Source organism: Tribolium castaneum, chromosome 9, assembly GCF_031307605.1.
Source record: "Tribolium castaneum strain GA2 chromosome 9, icTriCast1.1, whole genome shotgun sequence".
Taxonomy (NCBI): Eukaryota; Metazoa; Arthropoda; class Insecta; order Coleoptera; family Tenebrionidae; genus Tribolium; species Tribolium castaneum.
This window is the reverse complement of record NC_087402.1, coordinates 9,016,146-9,034,611: the sequence shown is the minus strand read 5'-3', so window position 1 is coordinate 9,034,611 and position 18,466 is coordinate 9,016,146. Positions and strand designations below refer to the sequence as shown.

Genomic DNA, 18,466 nt, shown 5'->3' with positions numbered 1-18,466 from the left:
CAAATCTTTGAAATAATTTTGGTGTTTGTGTAAAAAAATGTACGGCAATTTTTTTTTAATTGAACAAATATTCCATTATTTTAGTACAAAAATAGTTACAAAAAGGATTTTGTTTGATTATTTGGCGTAATGACAAAATTGTGTTTTTTGTTTTTTCTAGTAAGGTAAGATAAGGTACTGCCATTTCGACAATTAGAAGAATGAAAATTAGAAGAATGAAAATTAGAAGAATAGAAAATGACTAAAAAAAATTATAGGTATTTATTAAAAATAAAACGTTGACGGTAACATTATTCAGTAACCAAAAGATAAAAAAAATAAATTTAACGGAGAATAGTGCAGGTTACTTTTCAAAAGAAAATTGACCTGTGCCAGTATCTAGTCAAAACTAGTAAACTTTCTCTTTGAAATTGTGTAGTTGTACAAATTTTTGGAATTCAACTGCGCAATTGCTAGAAATAATTAAAATTATCTTTGGGATTTATGGGAGGATTTATGAATTTACGGCAATTCTTTTTGGATTTGACCGAGATTTATTCGTAGTAACTGTTGTATTATGACAATTATGACTACTAAATTGGCGCTGGAATGACGGGATTTTAGTTAAAATTGCTGGAATTAAATTGGACTATTGTAATTAGTCCGAAATTCTGGAATTACTGTAGATTTTACTGCAATTTCAGCAAATTTTTTTTAGAAAATTTAAATATGTAATAACTGCTTAGTAACAAAAAGGTGCATAGGTGCGATAATTTTGGTAATTATTGAAAATGTTTTTTATTAAACCACTGGTACAATCTATTTATATTTCAAGTCTCTGAGTCATTTTACCATAAATTATCCTTCCACGCATTTTTGATAATATCGGCTGCCTTTTCGCCCACCATCATAGCTGGGGCATTAGTGTGTGCACTCAGTGCAAAAGGAATAACACTACAATCAGCCACTCGCAATCCCTTAACCCCGTAAACTTCCAATTTGTGATTCACCACAGCATCGGGGTCATTCTTGGGCCCCATTTTTGCCGTCCCGACTTGATGATTAAAAGTTTGTATAAGCGATCGGAGGAAACACCTCCAATAATCATCACTATCGTACTGGTGATGAGTGCAGCCAGGAACCGGATTATCGATAAGAGTTATTTTGAATTTTTTGAAAGTTTCCGTCTGAATGAGCTTTTGCACGTATCTAACCGCAGCCAGAAACGTATTTATGTCTTTATTTCCCGGATCTGTGAAATAATTTCCATACATGAGGGGGTAGTCGTGAGGGTCAGCCGACCGGAGTTTTATATATCCTTTCGATTTCGGGGTCAAGTGTGAGAGGAAGATCATAAAGGAATTTTTCCCTTCAGTTGGGGCAAAAAGCGAATTGTAAACATCGTCTCTAATATTCATTCCTGTCCGGAGAATTAGGCCATAATCGGTCGATAAAGATCCTCCGATTAGCAATAATTCCATATCAGGCACAGGCCCTAATTCCTCGGATTCGTCCGTCTTTATATAGGCGATAGCTTGGGCACCTCCTGCACCAACCCATGGCCCCGTCCTACTCTCGAACAATTCGTAGATACTAACAAGGTTGACAAATTTTGAGAAACGCAATGTAACGTCTTCAGGCGTCACAAAATTGAGTCCTAGAAAGGCCAAATTGTCCTGCAGATTTCTCCCAACTTGGAGGTCTTTTAAAACAGGAATTCCCAATTGTCCTAATTCTTGCTTCGGCCCAATCCCTGAAAGCATAAGCAGCTGGGGCGAATTTATAACACCGGCTGACAAAATCACTTCTTTCCGTGCCATGGCTTTGAATATTTTGCCCGAAACTTCGTACTCAACACCATACGCGTGTTTTGTCTTCTCATCAATTAGGACTTTTCGAGCGAAAGCTCTCGTTTTGATGTAAAGATTAAACCTGTGTTTCACCGGTTTGAGGAACGCATCGGCACTTGTGTGTCTCCTGCCTTGAAAAATATTCGCTTGAATCGGCGAAGCTCCTAAAGTTTTGTTTGAGTTATAATCAATAAATGGTAGCCCCAGCTCGTGGAGCCCTTTGAGGAAAACATCGGTGATTTTAGTTTGAAACGGCTCAGAGATACCCAAATAACCGTCCACACCGTGAAAGGCATAATCAGCGTTTTTCACGCTGCAGTTTTCTGATTTGATAAAATAGGGTAGAACGTCGACATAGGACCATCCGGGGTTGCCTTGTGCGGCCCACTGGTCGTAATTGAACCTATTTCCACGTGTGTATATCATGTAGTTGATAAGAGAAGTGCCGCCTAAGCCTCGGCCCTTGTGCCAAGGCATTCGATTGTCGTTGTAGGACTGGGCCAAGTTTGGTTGGACTTCCATAAAGTGTCCCCAGTTGTATTTAGTGAAAGGTAGGAGAGACACTGCTGTAGGTATTGACGAGATGAGGTTGCCTTCGTCTCCGGCTTCGAGAAGAAGAATTTTCCAAATGAGATTTTCTGATAATCGGCTCGCTATAACACTTCCAGCTGAGCCAGCACCAACAATTATAAAATCGTAGTCGTTGCCTGTAATGACTGTGTTATTTTGCTGAAAACTAATTTCGGGTTCACCTGAATCAATGGTGTTACATGATGCAAAATTAATGGTGAGGTAAGTTGTTAAAAAGGTGTGAAGCTTCATGATGTGTTGGTGGAACTAATTTGGATTTTTGTGAAATGGCACGTTGTGTTAAAGTTTGATTAAAAATGTAGGAGTTAAGCACGAAGCGATTGCGCTATCAATGTTTTATGTTTGGCTCGAGTCAAGGCTTGTGAGAGAATAGACAAAATCAAAAATCGGACGTAAAGCATGAAAGATTTATTTTGTTTGATATTTAAAGCAAAAGACAAAGAAATTCGTCTTCCAGGCCATAAAAGAAGTTCCTTCGACCATAAAGTTACTTCTACATGTTGCGACAGTAAAAGGACGATAAAAATTCGATGTGCATTTACATCAATTTTCCTCGTCGGTTTATCTCGTTGCTTTCAGATGGAAGAGTTGATGCGACTCAACCGTCTGAAAACCTCAACATTGTTGCAATTCTCGCCCTCAAACTGCCCTAATCTCGCAAATAAAAATTTCTATTTAAACCTCCGTGTGCAATTAAGCTTCCACCATCCAACATTTATCGAATCGCCTCCCTTCCTCGGCCAAATTGGCCGCGACAGACATTCTTTCCGGCCTTCCATAAAGAATTGTTGCCTCTAAAACAAACCGTACGAAATTAACTCTCAGGCAAACAAATTCCTTTCCGGCTGATGTGTTTTTTATCCGATGAAGAGAAAATTTGACGAACGATCCGGCCAAATGAAAAGCGAATTACATATTTCCACCCCTCCTGTTTATTTTCTTTCTATTTCAAGGGGTAAATGTTTGCGTTTTCGCGCGCCAAAAGAAAGCGAAAAGAGGATGTGATGATAATTTCGTGAGTGATGTTTGGGTTTGTGGGCGCCTTCTTCGTTATAAAATCATAAGGTGATGACACGGTTTGACAAAGGCACCTGCACCGGCTTTAATTGGCAGAAAAACCGCAATTATTTGACTCGTAGTTGCGGCAGACAATTAACTAAGCGTCTGAGCAACACAATGCAATAATTGTGGCAACAAAACCGCTTACTACAAAATTCATACAGTTGATGCGGTAGCTGCTAACCAGCCTATTAAGTTATGTGGAATACATTTAAACGCCCAACTAAATCTATCCGGTTTTCGGCAAAATATCACCGTTTGCAGTGGTGGAACGAGCATAATCCTGAGAAGCAAATAAGGCAACATTGGCGTTAGCCAGATTCTGAGGCTGAGGCGGACATTTTTCATTGCGTAAAGAAGGGAGAATCCTGTTGCGATCAATATAGGCGTTTCTTCCTGCTAAAGTTCCTGCTAGTCAGTTGAAATGGCGGCACTGCACACGACAATTTACAGGATATACGATTCAGGATTATGAGGAGATTTGATGTTTTTGTAACACGAATTTTTTCACATTTTTATTTATCCCGTCCTTTTGTGTTATTGCAGGTGGATTGCCTTATAAAGTTTATCCCGGTCATGACGGTGTCCTTACAGAGAAGAGAAAACAACGAAGGATAAGAACAACGTTCACATCTGCACAACTCAAGGAACTGGAACGAGCTTTCCAGGAGACGCATTATCCTGATATCTACACTAGGGAAGAAATTGCCATGAAAATTGATCTCACGGAAGCTAGGGTACAGGTTAGTCAAAACTCACAAACCCGACTTAAAATAATTCAATACAAATGAAACACAAGTCAGTTGCTTCATAAATCAAAATCCGAGCCAAAAATTAAATGAAATGAAAGATAGCGTCTAACACGTTTTTGTTCAAGATTTATCATTTTGTGCAATAGGCAATATCTAATATTTTACTTCAACAACACATTAATTCATAAGTGAAAAATAATTTACGCAACTGTAAAATAGTACAGGTGCACCCAGAACAATTAATTTCGTATGGTGGTGTTTGTTAAATTAGTGCCAAATCTTTGCGTAAATGAGACAAAATATTTACACACTGGGGATTATTTGTCATGTGTCTTAATAAAACCGTCCTTTGCCAAATTGTTGCGACTTGAAATTAGAAAATGTGTGTATTATCTCGCACAAAGCCAGAATTTGGAGAGACGTTCGTGTGTTGTAGTGCTTTTAGCGACTTTTCGCCATTAGGGACAAGATATTTGAATTATGGCATTAATATGGTGTGAATTTTTTATCAAAATGAGAAAAGTTTCAATATAAAAATTGTTTTATTTTTATTTTTTGGGCGAATCCTCGATTTTCAGCAGATGGTCACGCTCTGGCTTCTTGCGGTTCTCATTTTTCATTTGGTTGTACCGACGCGTGCTCAATTTAACTTTTCGTCGGTGCGGTGGCGGCGATCTCCGGTCTCCCGGATTATGAAATATTCAGGACAACAACGGAAACCCAGGTGCACTAGCACGCCTCTTACAACCGACTAAATTAAAGCTAACGATATCAATATCTATAAAAGTAATTCCATCACTTTCAGTTTCGGCCCCCACAAATTATTCATTGTCGTTTCGGTGTCTAAAATGCGCCATCAAGACTTTAATGGATGAGGTTTCAGGACAGTTTTATGTACGCCGATGCAATGCCACATCATGGCTGACGGGGGCGGCAACTGCAACATGGACGATATGCTAATTAAAATTAAAAGGCGACGCCACATTACGATATTGAATGAAACTGACAATTTTTCCACAGATATTAACATTCAAACATGATTGCCTCGCTTTTGCTCGTGTCAATTGAGTTTGGCACATCGGACAAAAATATTAATTTCAATTTTATTCGCCAAAGAATTGATTGATCGGAAACACAAAGCAACACATGGTAAAATACACCCTTATTAAACAATAGTAATTTATTTGTAATTAATTTAATTAAATTTAATTTACAATATTTATTGATAAAAAGCGTCTGTTTCATTTTTTACAAAATACACAATATTTATATCAGAAAAAAATAAAAAAATTGCATTTTATTTTATTTTTTGTGCATATTTAGGCGTCTTTGTTTTACATATTTCAATTTTTGGTAAAAATAAAAAAAGTAAAGTTTTTTTTAATTTGTACATACATGAAAATCATATTTATTAATCTTCCAACTGAATCTAAAAAAACGTGAAACTATGTACTAGTAATCGAATATATTAAGATTAATAAATAAAATGTTTACTAAATAATAATTAGTAATTACCACCTCCTTATTTATCCCGGCCACAAAAAATTTCAGGACGGTTAAGGTGTTTGTTATTGGATATTGATGATTCAAAGAGATGTTAAATATAAAACAGACCAATAACAAGGCGTTTAAAGTAAAAACTGTTTTAATTTTTATGTCCAGATTTTGCAAAATGAAATTTTATAAAGTTTTCAAAAACTTTTTTTTCAGCTGTTTGCCACTGTATCTATTTATTGCTACTATTGCTAATAAGTAAAATTAATCACTAGTAGTGGGGCCTCTATTGATTTTTTATGCAGAATCTAAATTTGAAATCCGTTTGTTTCTGTTGGTTTTACTTTCTTCGAAAAATCAAATTTGTTTGAGAAAAAAATAACACTTAATATTTTTCTACAAATACTTATAATAAACATTAATTAATGAAAAACATTAATAAAAATGTAGACTAATTAATGCAGACAAAAAAAACGAGATTGAGATTTGAAGTCTGTTTCAAAAAATATACAGTGTGTTCAGAAATGGTTGTTCATCAAGTCTACTATGGAATTCAAAATTAAAGTGCCGCTTCGTCTAAACAACTATTATTGTTTTTCTTTCTGAATACTGTCAACTCTGTCAAAGTTTTGGATAAGCTTTTTACTCACTTGCATTTGCATTTTTCGACAACGAATCGTGTTTTTCGATTAGCAATTTAATGTTTTACTACAATTTGCTAAGCAAAAATGGAGCTTATTTTTTCTTTTAAATTCAGGGTGAATCAGAAATATGTGTGTTAATTTTAACACGTAAGTTCAACAAATAAAACAGTTTTTTATTTGTAATTTTTTAATAAAAGTTTCGGCAATTTACTTAAAATGTGGAAATGATAAGATATTGAAACGTGTACATGCCTTTGGGACCAAAAATAAAAGTAACGAAATACATATTTTTGTTGTGATAAAAAAGGACAATTGAAACAATTTAAAGAACATTGAAAATTAATGGCTAATTAATGAATACAAACTAATTATTGAGCACTGACCGACTTGTTTACACAAAAGAAAAAAGAAAAACAGTCAAAATAATAGATAAGAATTTTTCAAAATGCTAAATAGAAAAGTTGTGGTAGTTGTTGCTGGGTTTTATTACGTGGTAAAATTAACACACGTACTTGTGGGTGTTTTTTAAATTCAAGAAAGGTTGGAATCACCTACTTGCTAATCCTACCTAAAATTTATATTACCTGTTAAAAGTTGCCTTGCATCTATCAGTACTTTATTTTTATGTTGCACACCGAAAGTATTTGTTTTTTTATTAAAATAACAATTAATTCCATGCCAACAAAAGGTATACTGATCTCACATTACATTATTTTCAATTTTTGTAATATTAATATCAGTATTTATGATCTCAAAGTGTACCAATAAAAATCATAACGTAAAGTATTCATGGATAACTGGTCGTTAAAACACTTGCTATATTTCGAGCACTCCGGTTACGCCGTCGTGCTCGAAAAATCGCGCATGTTTTAAAGATCTCAATATCTACTTATACTTTAATATACTATTTAAAGTTTTTTGACAGGATCATCTTTATGTGAGTTGTGAATCTATTTCTTCTAATTTAAATTAAATTGAATTGAGTAGCAAGTTGATGGAGGACACCAAAAACATGAACTGAATAAAGTTTAGCGCTTGAATAGTGAAATTAGTCATAGACGCATAACCCAATGAAGCGTAATATATTTCTCGTTTGTCCCATTATCATATTTTTCGCGTCGCCGTTATCATCCCTGATGTAATCTGCTACCATCCCTCTGAAGTGTGGTCACGTGCCCTTTGGTAACTAGATCCTGTAACATTAATAGATCCGCCTCGACGCGTCCTAATCGCTCCTTGCCGTGAAATTGTCTTTTGTCACGGTACTACAAACGATTGTTTGTAAATCCGTGTTAACATGACAGCTCACACGACTCTCATGTACAGCCCACTTGACTCAACGACCGTTCATAATTACCCTCTGATTTTTCCTCGTTCCAGGTTCCCATACATATTAATCATAAAATCGTAAAACTGCAACGAAATAAATTTCACCGAATCAATCGGTTTATTTTGACGGATCGCTCTTTGTGCTTGCATATTGACAATTTTATGGTCGCGCAGGAAGTAAATCGTTGACGGCGAAATGGCTTTATAAATTCTTCGCCGTCCATCGCTTCCAATTAGGAGATGTGTTTATAATAACAAAAATGAGTCGGCTGCAAAGGAAATCAAACGCATATATCAGAATTAGAGCGCGCGTATGGGGCCGCGACCGCGAAATGGTTTGTGGGTAAAATAGTGACGAGAACTCGCGTCATTTAGCGAGTTTTATGGACCATACACGAGCTTTATCTTTTTGGTCCCAATTCCCAGCGCCGCCCTCGGACCACTATGAGCCTAAAGTATGTGCATATGCGAAGGTGGCTCGCAATATCAAAAGATAAATCGGCGCTTCATCAAGCGAGAGCAAAATTCTCATTATAGAGTGGTCGTAAACACGCCAGCGTTCCGAAGCGCGGAAATGGAAATAATTCCGATGAAAATTACAAGAAACGAATTTAAAAGCTCTTACTGTTTTAGGTAAAATGGAATATAAGAGTAAAGTAATGAATATTTTCAAAATTTATTTTTTTATAATCGGAAAAGCGGATAGCAGAATTTATTACGGTTTAATTTTAGGAATAAAATCAATTATAGACAACTTTAAATTTAAATTAAAATTGTACTTTAATGAAAAAAAAAACAAATATCTAGATAAAGGGATAATACAAAGTTTAATGGGATGACTAAATTTTTACGATAACAAGAGGAACTAACATTATTATACGATAGTTTTTGAGTTATTAATTTAAAGATAGATGTTGAGTAAAAATTGAAAGGCTATATGAAAGGCTTGCAGTCCTTTTATTAACAAACATACATAACAAATATAATAAACACTTGTTTAGAATCTAGAAATTTTCCAAACCTTGGAAAACCACTCTGGTGAAGCCGTTACCAAAAGTAAGTAAACCACAAAATTATAGCAATCTCAGGCCTATTAGTATTATTTTAGTTTTATCTAAAATATTAGAAAAAGTAATTTTTAAATTAATTTATACTTTTGTATAAAACTTTTCTAAAATTTTGTACTTTTCTATGCTTTCCAATTTTCATAGTAGATATTCTTCCATCTTCACAATCGGGGTTTAGAAAAGGTTTCAGTAGCATGCTTCACTAACCAACATTTTAGATAACATGATCAGAAACGCTAACAGTGGTTTATCTTTTCATTGTTTAAATGAGTGTAGCCTAAGGGTTTAACTGAACAATTTATTGTCATACTGTGGAAGAGTTAAAGCAGAGATACCGCAAGACTCCGGCTTAGGGCCCTTATTGTACCATTTATATACTTTCGATATAGCACATTTTGTTCAACATTCATCTATTTACATTTGCTGATGACATCCAACTAGACTGCTCTTTTAGGTATGCAGTCGTTGAAGCAAATTTTTTTCTAAACTTTTATTATAAGGTATATTCAAAATTATTCCTCTACACAATTTAAAATTAAAGGTTGAAAAGTGCTCCCTCATAGTTTTCGGACCTAAATTTAATAACACTGATCCCAACATATATTTTGAAAATTCTAAATTAAAAATTGTTAAAAGTAGAAAATTACTAGGCTTTGCTTTTGATCAAGAATTACGTTTCAAAAGTTACTATGTCTATCTTTTGGCAAAAAATGGTTAACGTGTGTTTGCGTTAACTATAGTAAAATTAATTTCAAATTAAGAGAAAACTCTGTGAAACACTTGCATTACCTGTTACAAATTATTGTCTCTCACTTTTTTACCCTTGACTTGCCTCTAATTAATTTTTTTTACAAGAATTCAAAATAATTGTAGTAGATTTATTTTCAAACTTAGAAAATATCATTATATTTCTCTTAAAATTAAAGAATTAAATTAGTTAAAATTTGATACTCATTTTAAATGTTTGATGGCAGTTGTTATGTTGCAATCTATTGTGTCTACCTCAACACCTTTTTATCTAAAGCGAAAATTTGTTGATCGTAGATCTCCCCACAATGTAAATTTACGTCATGTGTGCCTGCTGTCGATGCCCTGTTTTCTTACAGCCTTGTTTCTTTTCACCTATTATTCTGTTGTCACTTATAATAATACGAAAGCCATTGAAGTCAAAGCCAGTAAACTTATTTGAAAAATAGATAGTTTAAATATTTATTACCTAAGTAATTGTTCTTTTACTGCTCTGTTTTTCAATTTTGCATTTTTATTTCTATTAATATATATTATTATTTTTTACTTTGTTTCTATATTACTGAGAATACTACTTTTTTTAAATTATGTACCTTACAAAAAACTAATTAGTACATCATCAACTACTTGATCTACTATGATCATTTTCCAAGAATACATTTTTTCGAAATTTCTTTTAGTTTTCGAGTTATAATTTATTTTTTTTATAGATATTAATAATGTTGCTCAACAAAAAATCATCTGAAAAATCCGAATATATGAAGCTCTTCTACTTAGAGCCTACAGTTTTCAACTTATTAACATAACGCAAAAATTGGTTTAGCGTTTTCGGTAAAATTTTTTGGAATGATAAATCGATTTTTTATGAGCCTACCGGAAGCAACATCATCTTCTTCTTCCATCAGTAGGAATTCCATTTCATCAGAAAACTGCTGCATTTCTGTGAAATCACGCTTATCCCGATCGGTCAAATTTTTTCGCGTAGCTTTAAAATTTCTAGGTATGACAATCATGGCATCAACTTTTGTCTTAACTTTTTTAAAGAAACATAAATCTAGCGACTAGAAGGCCAGTGATTTCGTTTGAAGATGGTAATTTTTTTAGAAACTTTGATGTTTTATAATCTTTTAAGTAGTACTCTTATTATCCTAATACGACTAGTAAGTACTAGCATCTTTTTCATTACTACAATAAAAGTATATTAAATTATATTATTTAATATATATATATATATATATATATATATATATATATATATATATATTAAAAATTATAAGTTCTACAATAAACATCTAAAAGTCGATGATAAACATAAGTGTAGTTGTAAAAATCGAAGCCTTCAGAATGCCTAGTAGGTACTATCTTGAAGTTATTAGTTGCCACTGGCAATAAGAGAAAGTGTTGTTGTGCTAGTCCAAGGCGAAAGTGCGTTGTTTGCGAGCTTTTGGCCTATGGAGAGGGTTATCGCCCGTCGTAATAATAATGTTTGTGTTTATTAAGGGCTAATGCAAGTTTACGGCGTTTATGGCCGCGTCCTGTGGTCTAACGAGTGACTGTGTAATGGCTGCACTTAGGGGCCATCTGTTGGCCATCGCGTCGGTGTATCCACCACGTCTACCATCCAGCTAGATGTAAACATTTGTTTAATTTCCCTGTAGATATTTGGCGGATTCGGATTCACCATTCGGAAATAAATATTGGCAAATTGGTTGAATGGTGGCGTGATGACCGGAAAGCCATTTGCTATACCGGAATTTCTTCCGGTCGCTGTTAATCCGGTTAGTCCACGGTCTCGAGCGGCCCCATTTCACTTCGTGTGACCACCGGCATCTGTATTCTGCATATACACGCCAATGTCCAGCAACTCGTAAACTATTCAAACGCTCATCCATCAGACACTGACAGAATTTATGGACGTCCTCTGCGCCTACAACGAGGACGAATAGGGCGCAAGGATGCGCGTGGAGACCTAAAGACTGGCCTAAAGCATCCAGAAAAATCTTACAGTATTGTGTTTATTTTGCTCAAAAAATATTTTGGAATTCCGCATTTAACACCAAGTTTCTGTTACTGGAACTAAAGTAATATTCAAGTTATAACCGATTTATTTATTAATATTTATTAAATGACCAGATTTGGTTGGGTAAAGTGTTTGACTTAATTTTCGGACAACAAAAACGCAGCAAAGTCGATTGATTTGTTAGGCCCCATTGTTTTCCCTTGACACCGTATCCTGTTGTTTGTCAACCGGTAACAATTAGGATCAATTGAATCCATGCCCTTCGTTGCCTCCCCTGATTCAGAGGCGCACGGTCAAAAAGGCGTAACGCCTCACCCTTTATCCTGCCACATGTTATCTCACAGATAGATCAGATTCTCAAAGCAATAAGAGTATCAAGTGCAAGTGGCGCGTTTGAATCGCACAGAAATAACTATGAGCTTTCGGAATCATCAATGTAAACGATGCCAAAAAAATAAATACGTTCGTATAATAATAATCTTAATAACATTACAAACGTTGGAAAACGTCACGGCGTCGGTTATTTTTAAACGTCGCTTTTCCATAACAGTCACAAAATTCCGAGCGTAGCGACAACTGTGGACGATTTTTCACATTTGACAGCGAGTCGTGTTAAAATTCTTCGGCCAATTTATTACAACTTTTGCACATTTGAGAGTCATTTCGGCGTATTATTGTATGGTTGATGATGCACTAGAGATTAAATAATCGAGTTATTTTCAAATTATTCGCAACGCATAACATTTGTGGCACGAAAACCGCGAAAGATATTTTGGTTACTAAGTTCTAAAATAGTTATAAATTAAAGTTTTGTTAAATATCTCAGTTATTGAAAAATTAAACAAATTTGTGTTTACTCCGTCTTAAAAATAGAATTTTAGGTCAAAGCTCTAATTTTTGGTAGAAAATTTATGGCAACGTCTTGAACTTGACACAAAATTGAATCGGTAAACACGACACTATAATAAAGTTATTACTGTTTTAATTAAATAATGAGTCATCAAGAGTTAAGACAGTAAATTACGTGCGAGGGTGAGTTAATAATCATCCGTACTTTTTAAATTTATTTTGAGGAAACTTTTGGTGTTTTAAGAATGTCAGATCTAGAGTACGTTTTTTTGTTTATATTATTTTAAAATATTAGAACATTTTTTCAAGAACACTTTTTGCAAATTTAATTTAAATCTAAGTACTCCACTAATTCATCGCCCAAAAAAAACAGCTCAAAATAATTCGATTTAATAGTTTGCTTTGAAAGTACATAGTATTTGAGTTGAATTTAAATCCTCTGGAAATAATGTCTCCACAGTTAAACCTCTCAACAACGGACCGAAGGGGAGTTTTTAATTGTCTGTTATGGAGAGGTGTCCACTAATGAGAGGTGAAAATTTTAATATAGGTTTTGTTACGTTCCTGCAAAAAATGTCCGTTGTAGAGAGGTGTCCGTTATTCGGAGGTGTTCATTAAAGGAGGTTTTACTGTAAGTTCATTTTTTACTCTAAATTTGGATGAATATGAGTCATTCAAACGTGCTAGCTAAGGTTTGCTGCATTTTGGAAACAAAAAAGGGCAACAATTAAGATTGTTTTTTATAACATGCTTTAGACTTAGCTGAAATTGAACATTGTAGGAACCAAAACAATTTGTTTTTGAAACGAATTTTTCTGATTAAAATTTCCTCAAAACGGTCAAAAAATTGGTAGTGGATCTTAAGATCTTGAAGCGTCTTCTACGCTATGTAGTTCAAATGTACGTAGCTTAACTTATTTATTAGCTCATTTAAAAAATCAATGGTGTGAGTTTGAGTCGCTACTGAAAAATTGATTTTGACGGATTTAACAAATTCGTTAACAGGTGGACCAAGTGCAATAAATAGCTAAAGAACTATATTGTAAAATAATGCGTTAATAACGAATTATTTGTTCTCGTAAACAAAACTCGTTTTGTATTGTCTAGAAAATTTAAAAATAAAAAATGTAAGTATGACTCGCAGTAAAGTGATAAATTAGCAAGTATTGGCAACTCTTCATCGCTCCAATTATGTATTTGTTATCGAGTGGGTTTGTTCGTAGCAAAGATAAATTGCGGTTAAAATAAGATGAATCATGAAATTGGCAATGAAATTGTGTTACTAAACCTCCCACACTTGAAACGTCACAACAAAATGAACTCGTATAAAAAATGTCCACCCTAAAATTGGCTTTGATAGTCGTTCAAAAAGCGTTACTCTCAAAATAACCCAACTTTGCTATTTTTTCTTCAAGAAATCGTTTTATTTATGCGAGGTTTGCCTTGTCTGCGTTAGTCCGAGGTATAAATTTTCAATTTGGAGTGGTCTAATTGTCCGGAATCAGATCATGATCTCCGGGATTGAATTAGACTGGACCACTATATGCCCTTTCGGAAATAAATGAAGTGCGTCCTGCGTGACGTATAATGCCGGTGAAACGGGACAGAAACAGAAAACGATAATGCGATTTGAAGTGAATAGTAATCGGCAGACCAGCAGACGGCACACGAGATAGACATTTATTTTATTGCAATTGCCAAAGCACAACTGCTACTAACACTCAGTCTAATCACTTCCCGTCACTGCACCAACATTGTCCCAATATCTGATGCATCCCTCGATCGTATCTCCGCACATCTACTCCATAATTGCATTTCGGTCGTATCGATCCCTACATTTTTCCGACAATTATACAGAAATAATTTGATTTGTGGCGGAAAATTTTTTCAAGTGGGAAAAAATGCGACGCGGGAGGAATGGCTAAATTTGCCAGCGGTGGCACTCGGATAATAAATTTTCGAATGATTGCGCCTAATTTTAGCTGGATGCTCTCGTAGCCCACTTATGCCAGCTCATCACAGAAGGAGGCGATCGCAGTGGAAAAGTAAAATATGTTTAATAAGTGACTTTAAAAATAATCAAAAAAATGCAATTCTCCACTTGTCAGGACTATTTTCGCTTGAATGAGTCGTAATTCAAAGTCAAGTTTTGTAATTTTTGTGGTCTTGTCGTCACACTTGCAAAAATCCTCCCTGTTTTAATTATTCTCGGGCCAATGAGCGTTTTAATTTCGAAAATTCGCAGCGGTTAGATTTAAATTCGTAAAACCCGTTGATTAAATTTCGTAGACACCCTCCTCGGATGTCGCAGTTTTTAATTTATGCCGTCTTTTCCCGTAAACACAATGAACATAATTTATACCCAGTTTTCGTTCTTTGAATTGCAACCCTACTTATGAAGATTAACTAATGAAATGCATAATTTACGTCGACCAGGCGATGATTTAATAAGCGTCTTATTCGCTAGTTTTTTCGATTTATTGAAAGTGGGAACGACGGTTTATTCTCACGGACGAGTCCGTCCCTGGAGATCCACTTGCTAAATGGCACATAATGGGAGTGACGTCGAACCCCGCATGCTGGGGAGGTGTAATGGGGAAACTAATACGCCGCCACTGTGACAAACAAATGGAAAGGAGGCGGACGACTGAGGTAGAACGCGATATGCCCCCCGAGAGATTTGCCCGAATTGTCACTGTAATTGTTTAATCGCTGGATCAAAATATCAACATGAATATTTTATTACGGCACTGGGAATTCGCTGCCGTGGGAATGTCGACTTAGTTTTGGCAGCGGAACGCCCAACTGACTTAAATTTTCATTCCAAGCTAATTTACTAACCTGGTCAATATTTCAAACAAAATTCTTACGGCCTGTTTATAGAACACGATTAAAATGTAATCCAGAATTAAACCAATTCGACATTAAGTTGATCGCGGATAAACCGGCCCCAAATCTAGTATTTATACCTAGATGAGATAACTGCATCTTATCCTTTAAACTTTAATCTTGCAAAATGTGACGACACTGAATCCTAGATGTTGTTTGAAGTAATCTAAAACGTAGTTCTTTACGTGTCAAGGACAAAAAGTGAACTTTAAGTCTCGTTAGATGAATTACGGAAAGTATCAGTTCATCTAAAATCTGTACCCATATGCGTATGAGTACTTTATATCATAAAATAGGTACTCTCGTATAAAATATTAAGTTCTTTTATCTTTTAGATCTGTTTTGACCAACTTTGGTTAGTACCTAACAATCGTGTTACAATGATTATGCCTAACAACAGTTTCTGCGGATTTATATCCGTTCCAAAGCCGATTCAAAGTTATTGCATTTGTACTAAATTCTTTACGTTGTAAGAAAATTTGCAAAATAAGTGAATTTTTTGTTTGACATAACGTAATTTCGAAAAAAACGCTAATTTAGGGAACGAAGGGCACTAATCACAGCGCGTAATACCAAACACTCCCTCCTAACTGATACTAGCCTCTTTTGGCTTGCACTAACAGTTTACAATGTAAGTAAACTTAATCACAAGTATTGCAGTTTAACGAATTACGAATCTTAAAGTTGTATTGTAAACGTGATGGTGATTTAGAACTGTGTTGTTTTAAGGTAAACCAAGAATACAAGGATACATTTTGGGAAAAGATTGGAGCTGTTACAATATTTTAATGATTGACTACGTTCTTACATAGCTACTAGTACACTATGAAATATTTATTTTTGTTTATTGTCTATTACCAAAAACAAATTCGATAAACATATCAGGTAATACCAAACACTCTTAAAAACAATATTGAAAGTTTAACAATGGAAACGGATTGCAAAGGGAAAAGATCTAACGAGACGAGGAAGTAAACAAAATAAAGCTAGAAAAGGAAAAAAAGAGGACAGAGGAATATTTCGACAAAGACGAATTGGACGAAATAGGTCGGGTGACCCATCGAATTTTGATTCAAATGAAGGAGAATGCTGTTAAATTTCTGGTGAATTTGACATTATCTGCAACCTTCGGGTAATGCCGAATGTGCAATGTATTATTCTAATAATTTTTCTCCGTCATTTAAAATAAGTTGAATTGTTTACTTTAGGGTAGATTAATTCCTTAGGCTTTTCTTCTTACTTACGTCAAAACTCAAAACTTTAATTTCAGTAAGTTCAGAGTAAGTGATTTTTTTCCTTAAGTGTTTACAATTACCCTTCCTTCACATACACTTAAGCAAGTCAAAGAACGTTAATTTCGATCGAATTAAGTTATTTTTGACAAAAGTTCGCAAAATTAGTTTATATCTCCTTAAAAAACAAGTTAAAAGTGAAAACAGAATCTCATTTTAATTTCTATTTCGAAATTTTTGGCCTTTTCCACCTGTATTTAATAAAAAAGAAATTGTAATATAACTGACATTTTGCGATTATCATTAATTATTTTATCTTACAGATGCAGTTTTTAGGTACGTTATACCATTGTTTTCGGTGAGATAAATTAAATCTCTCACAAGAAATATAAAGCTAAATCTGACAGCTTTATCTCTATTGTGAGAGAAATTTGATTTCTCTCACCGAAAACAATGGTGTAATGTACAATGGTATAAGATAAAAAAAGATAAGATAAGATAAAATGTCGTATATCACACGTGATAGGAATGCCATTATAAAGCTCGTGAGAAGTGTCCTACTCGAGCGCAAGCGCACTCGTGGGACAAAACTCTCACTTGCATCTAATGATGCATTTCTATCACTTGTAATATAATATACTATTTCACTTTTAAAACGAGCGAAAACTAGAGAAACAGATCACATTAATAATGATTTTGTCATTTTTGTCACAAAATAAGTGAGTTTTTGGTTTAAGGCAACGTCATTTTTAATGTAATTAGGTAATTTTCAACGTACTTTATTGAAATTTCTAAAAAAAATTATTTTCTTACTTATAAAGCGAGCTACATTACTATAAACGTGTCAAGAGGACACCATTTTCAATGTAATTTGCTTATTATTGTCACCCAAAGTGGCCAAAACCAAAAAAAAATTATTAAAAAAGCCTAAACATCTTCGAACTTCATGTGCAATTTCTTAGCCTGCTGTACTAATTTAATGTGAACTGAGAGCCAAAAAAAGAAATAAGGTAACGTAATTTTGATCTCAAAATATTTTTTTTAATTTAAAAAAACATGTTAGTTTCTCACACATAATAATATAAGCTAAATTTAGTGAAATACTCGAATGGGTCGTATACTAACAGGAATTTCAATTTTTTTGTTCAAAATAAATTACAATTTTTCGGTTTTATTAACAATTACCTAACATATCGTTTTTATTCCCCCGTGTTGATGCGTTTCAACAGAAAATATCTTATTTGATTTTGGTAATGGTAACTTAGATATGAAATACACGAGTCGCCACTGCTTTAAGAAGATGAGAGCTAGATTTTTTTTCAATCGAGGGTGAGTTTATTACTTGCGAGAGCTTCAAAGCTTTATTGTGCAAGACATACCTACAACACGACCTTATTTTATGTTGATCTTTGGAACCTACTATTAATTTAAAGAAAAGATTTATGAATTATCGAACAATCGTGATATTATTTTTGTTACTTTTGCTTATTTAAAATGGGTAGAAAAATCTGTTCCACAAAACAATTTGGGAGCAGCTACACTTCTACCAAGAAAATCTAAACATGAATACGAAAAGAAGTTGACCTTTTTGGTGAGTGTCTAGAAAGATCCAAAAATGTTTTGGTTTCTGAACAAGAGTGTCTTTAGTCTATTTTACAAAAGCTAATTACTTAAGGAACTGTTAATTACAGTTTCTTCTGAGCAATCAAAAGACATTTTGGCCCATTCCACTCTTTTTGAAATTGATTTGAAATTTAGTAATAAAAATAAAAAAACACATCGCGGCTCGTTCAAAATTCAAAAAATACTATTTTTACTAGCGAATGAACAGGGTCCTGACTCCTGGTGCTAATAAAGCCCGTCATTTATTCTAATCCCGCGCTACAAGACATCCCCGATTAATCCATTTAAAATAGGAAAATAAAGCACAAGTGCACCCCCATGGTCCCTCCCTGGTCTACACG

General features: G+C 34.3%; 2 protein-coding genes across 2 annotated transcripts in view; one reads left to right on the top strand and one right to left on the bottom strand.

Annotated features, from left to right (window-relative positions):
• The window catches only part of LOC100141864 (paired mesoderm homeobox protein 2A), a 31,456-nt gene that overhangs the window by 2,090 nt on the left and 10,900 nt on the right, over positions 1 to 18,466 (top strand). The window contains exon 2 of the mRNA XM_008194261.3: positions 4,026 to 4,222. Within this exon, the coding sequence (XP_008192483.1) occupies positions 4,026 to 4,222 (197 nt within the window). The remainder of the gene's footprint in view (positions 1 to 4,025; positions 4,223 to 18,466) is intronic.
• LOC663897 (glucose dehydrogenase [FAD, quinone]) lies at positions 774 to 2,779 on the bottom strand. Its single transcript, XM_008194461.3, has 2 exons — positions 2,582 to 2,779; positions 774 to 2,536 (listed from the first exon to the last, which is right to left on the bottom strand). The coding sequence occupies exons 1-2, from the start codon at positions 2,649 to 2,651 to the stop codon at positions 828 to 830; spliced, it is 1,779 nt and encodes a 592-aa protein (XP_008192683.2). The 5' UTR covers positions 2,652 to 2,779; the 3' UTR covers positions 774 to 827.

Excerpts from the sequence above, each read along its gene's own strand:
- LOC663897 (XM_008194461.3), bottom strand. The coding sequence starts at position 2,651 with ATGAAGCTTCACACCTTTTTAACAACTTACCTCACCATTAATTTTGCA. Across the intron at positions 2,537-2,581 it reads ATGTAACACCATTGATTCAG|GCAACGACTACGATTTTATA; the intron begins GTGAACCCGAAA and ends CAGTCATTACAG.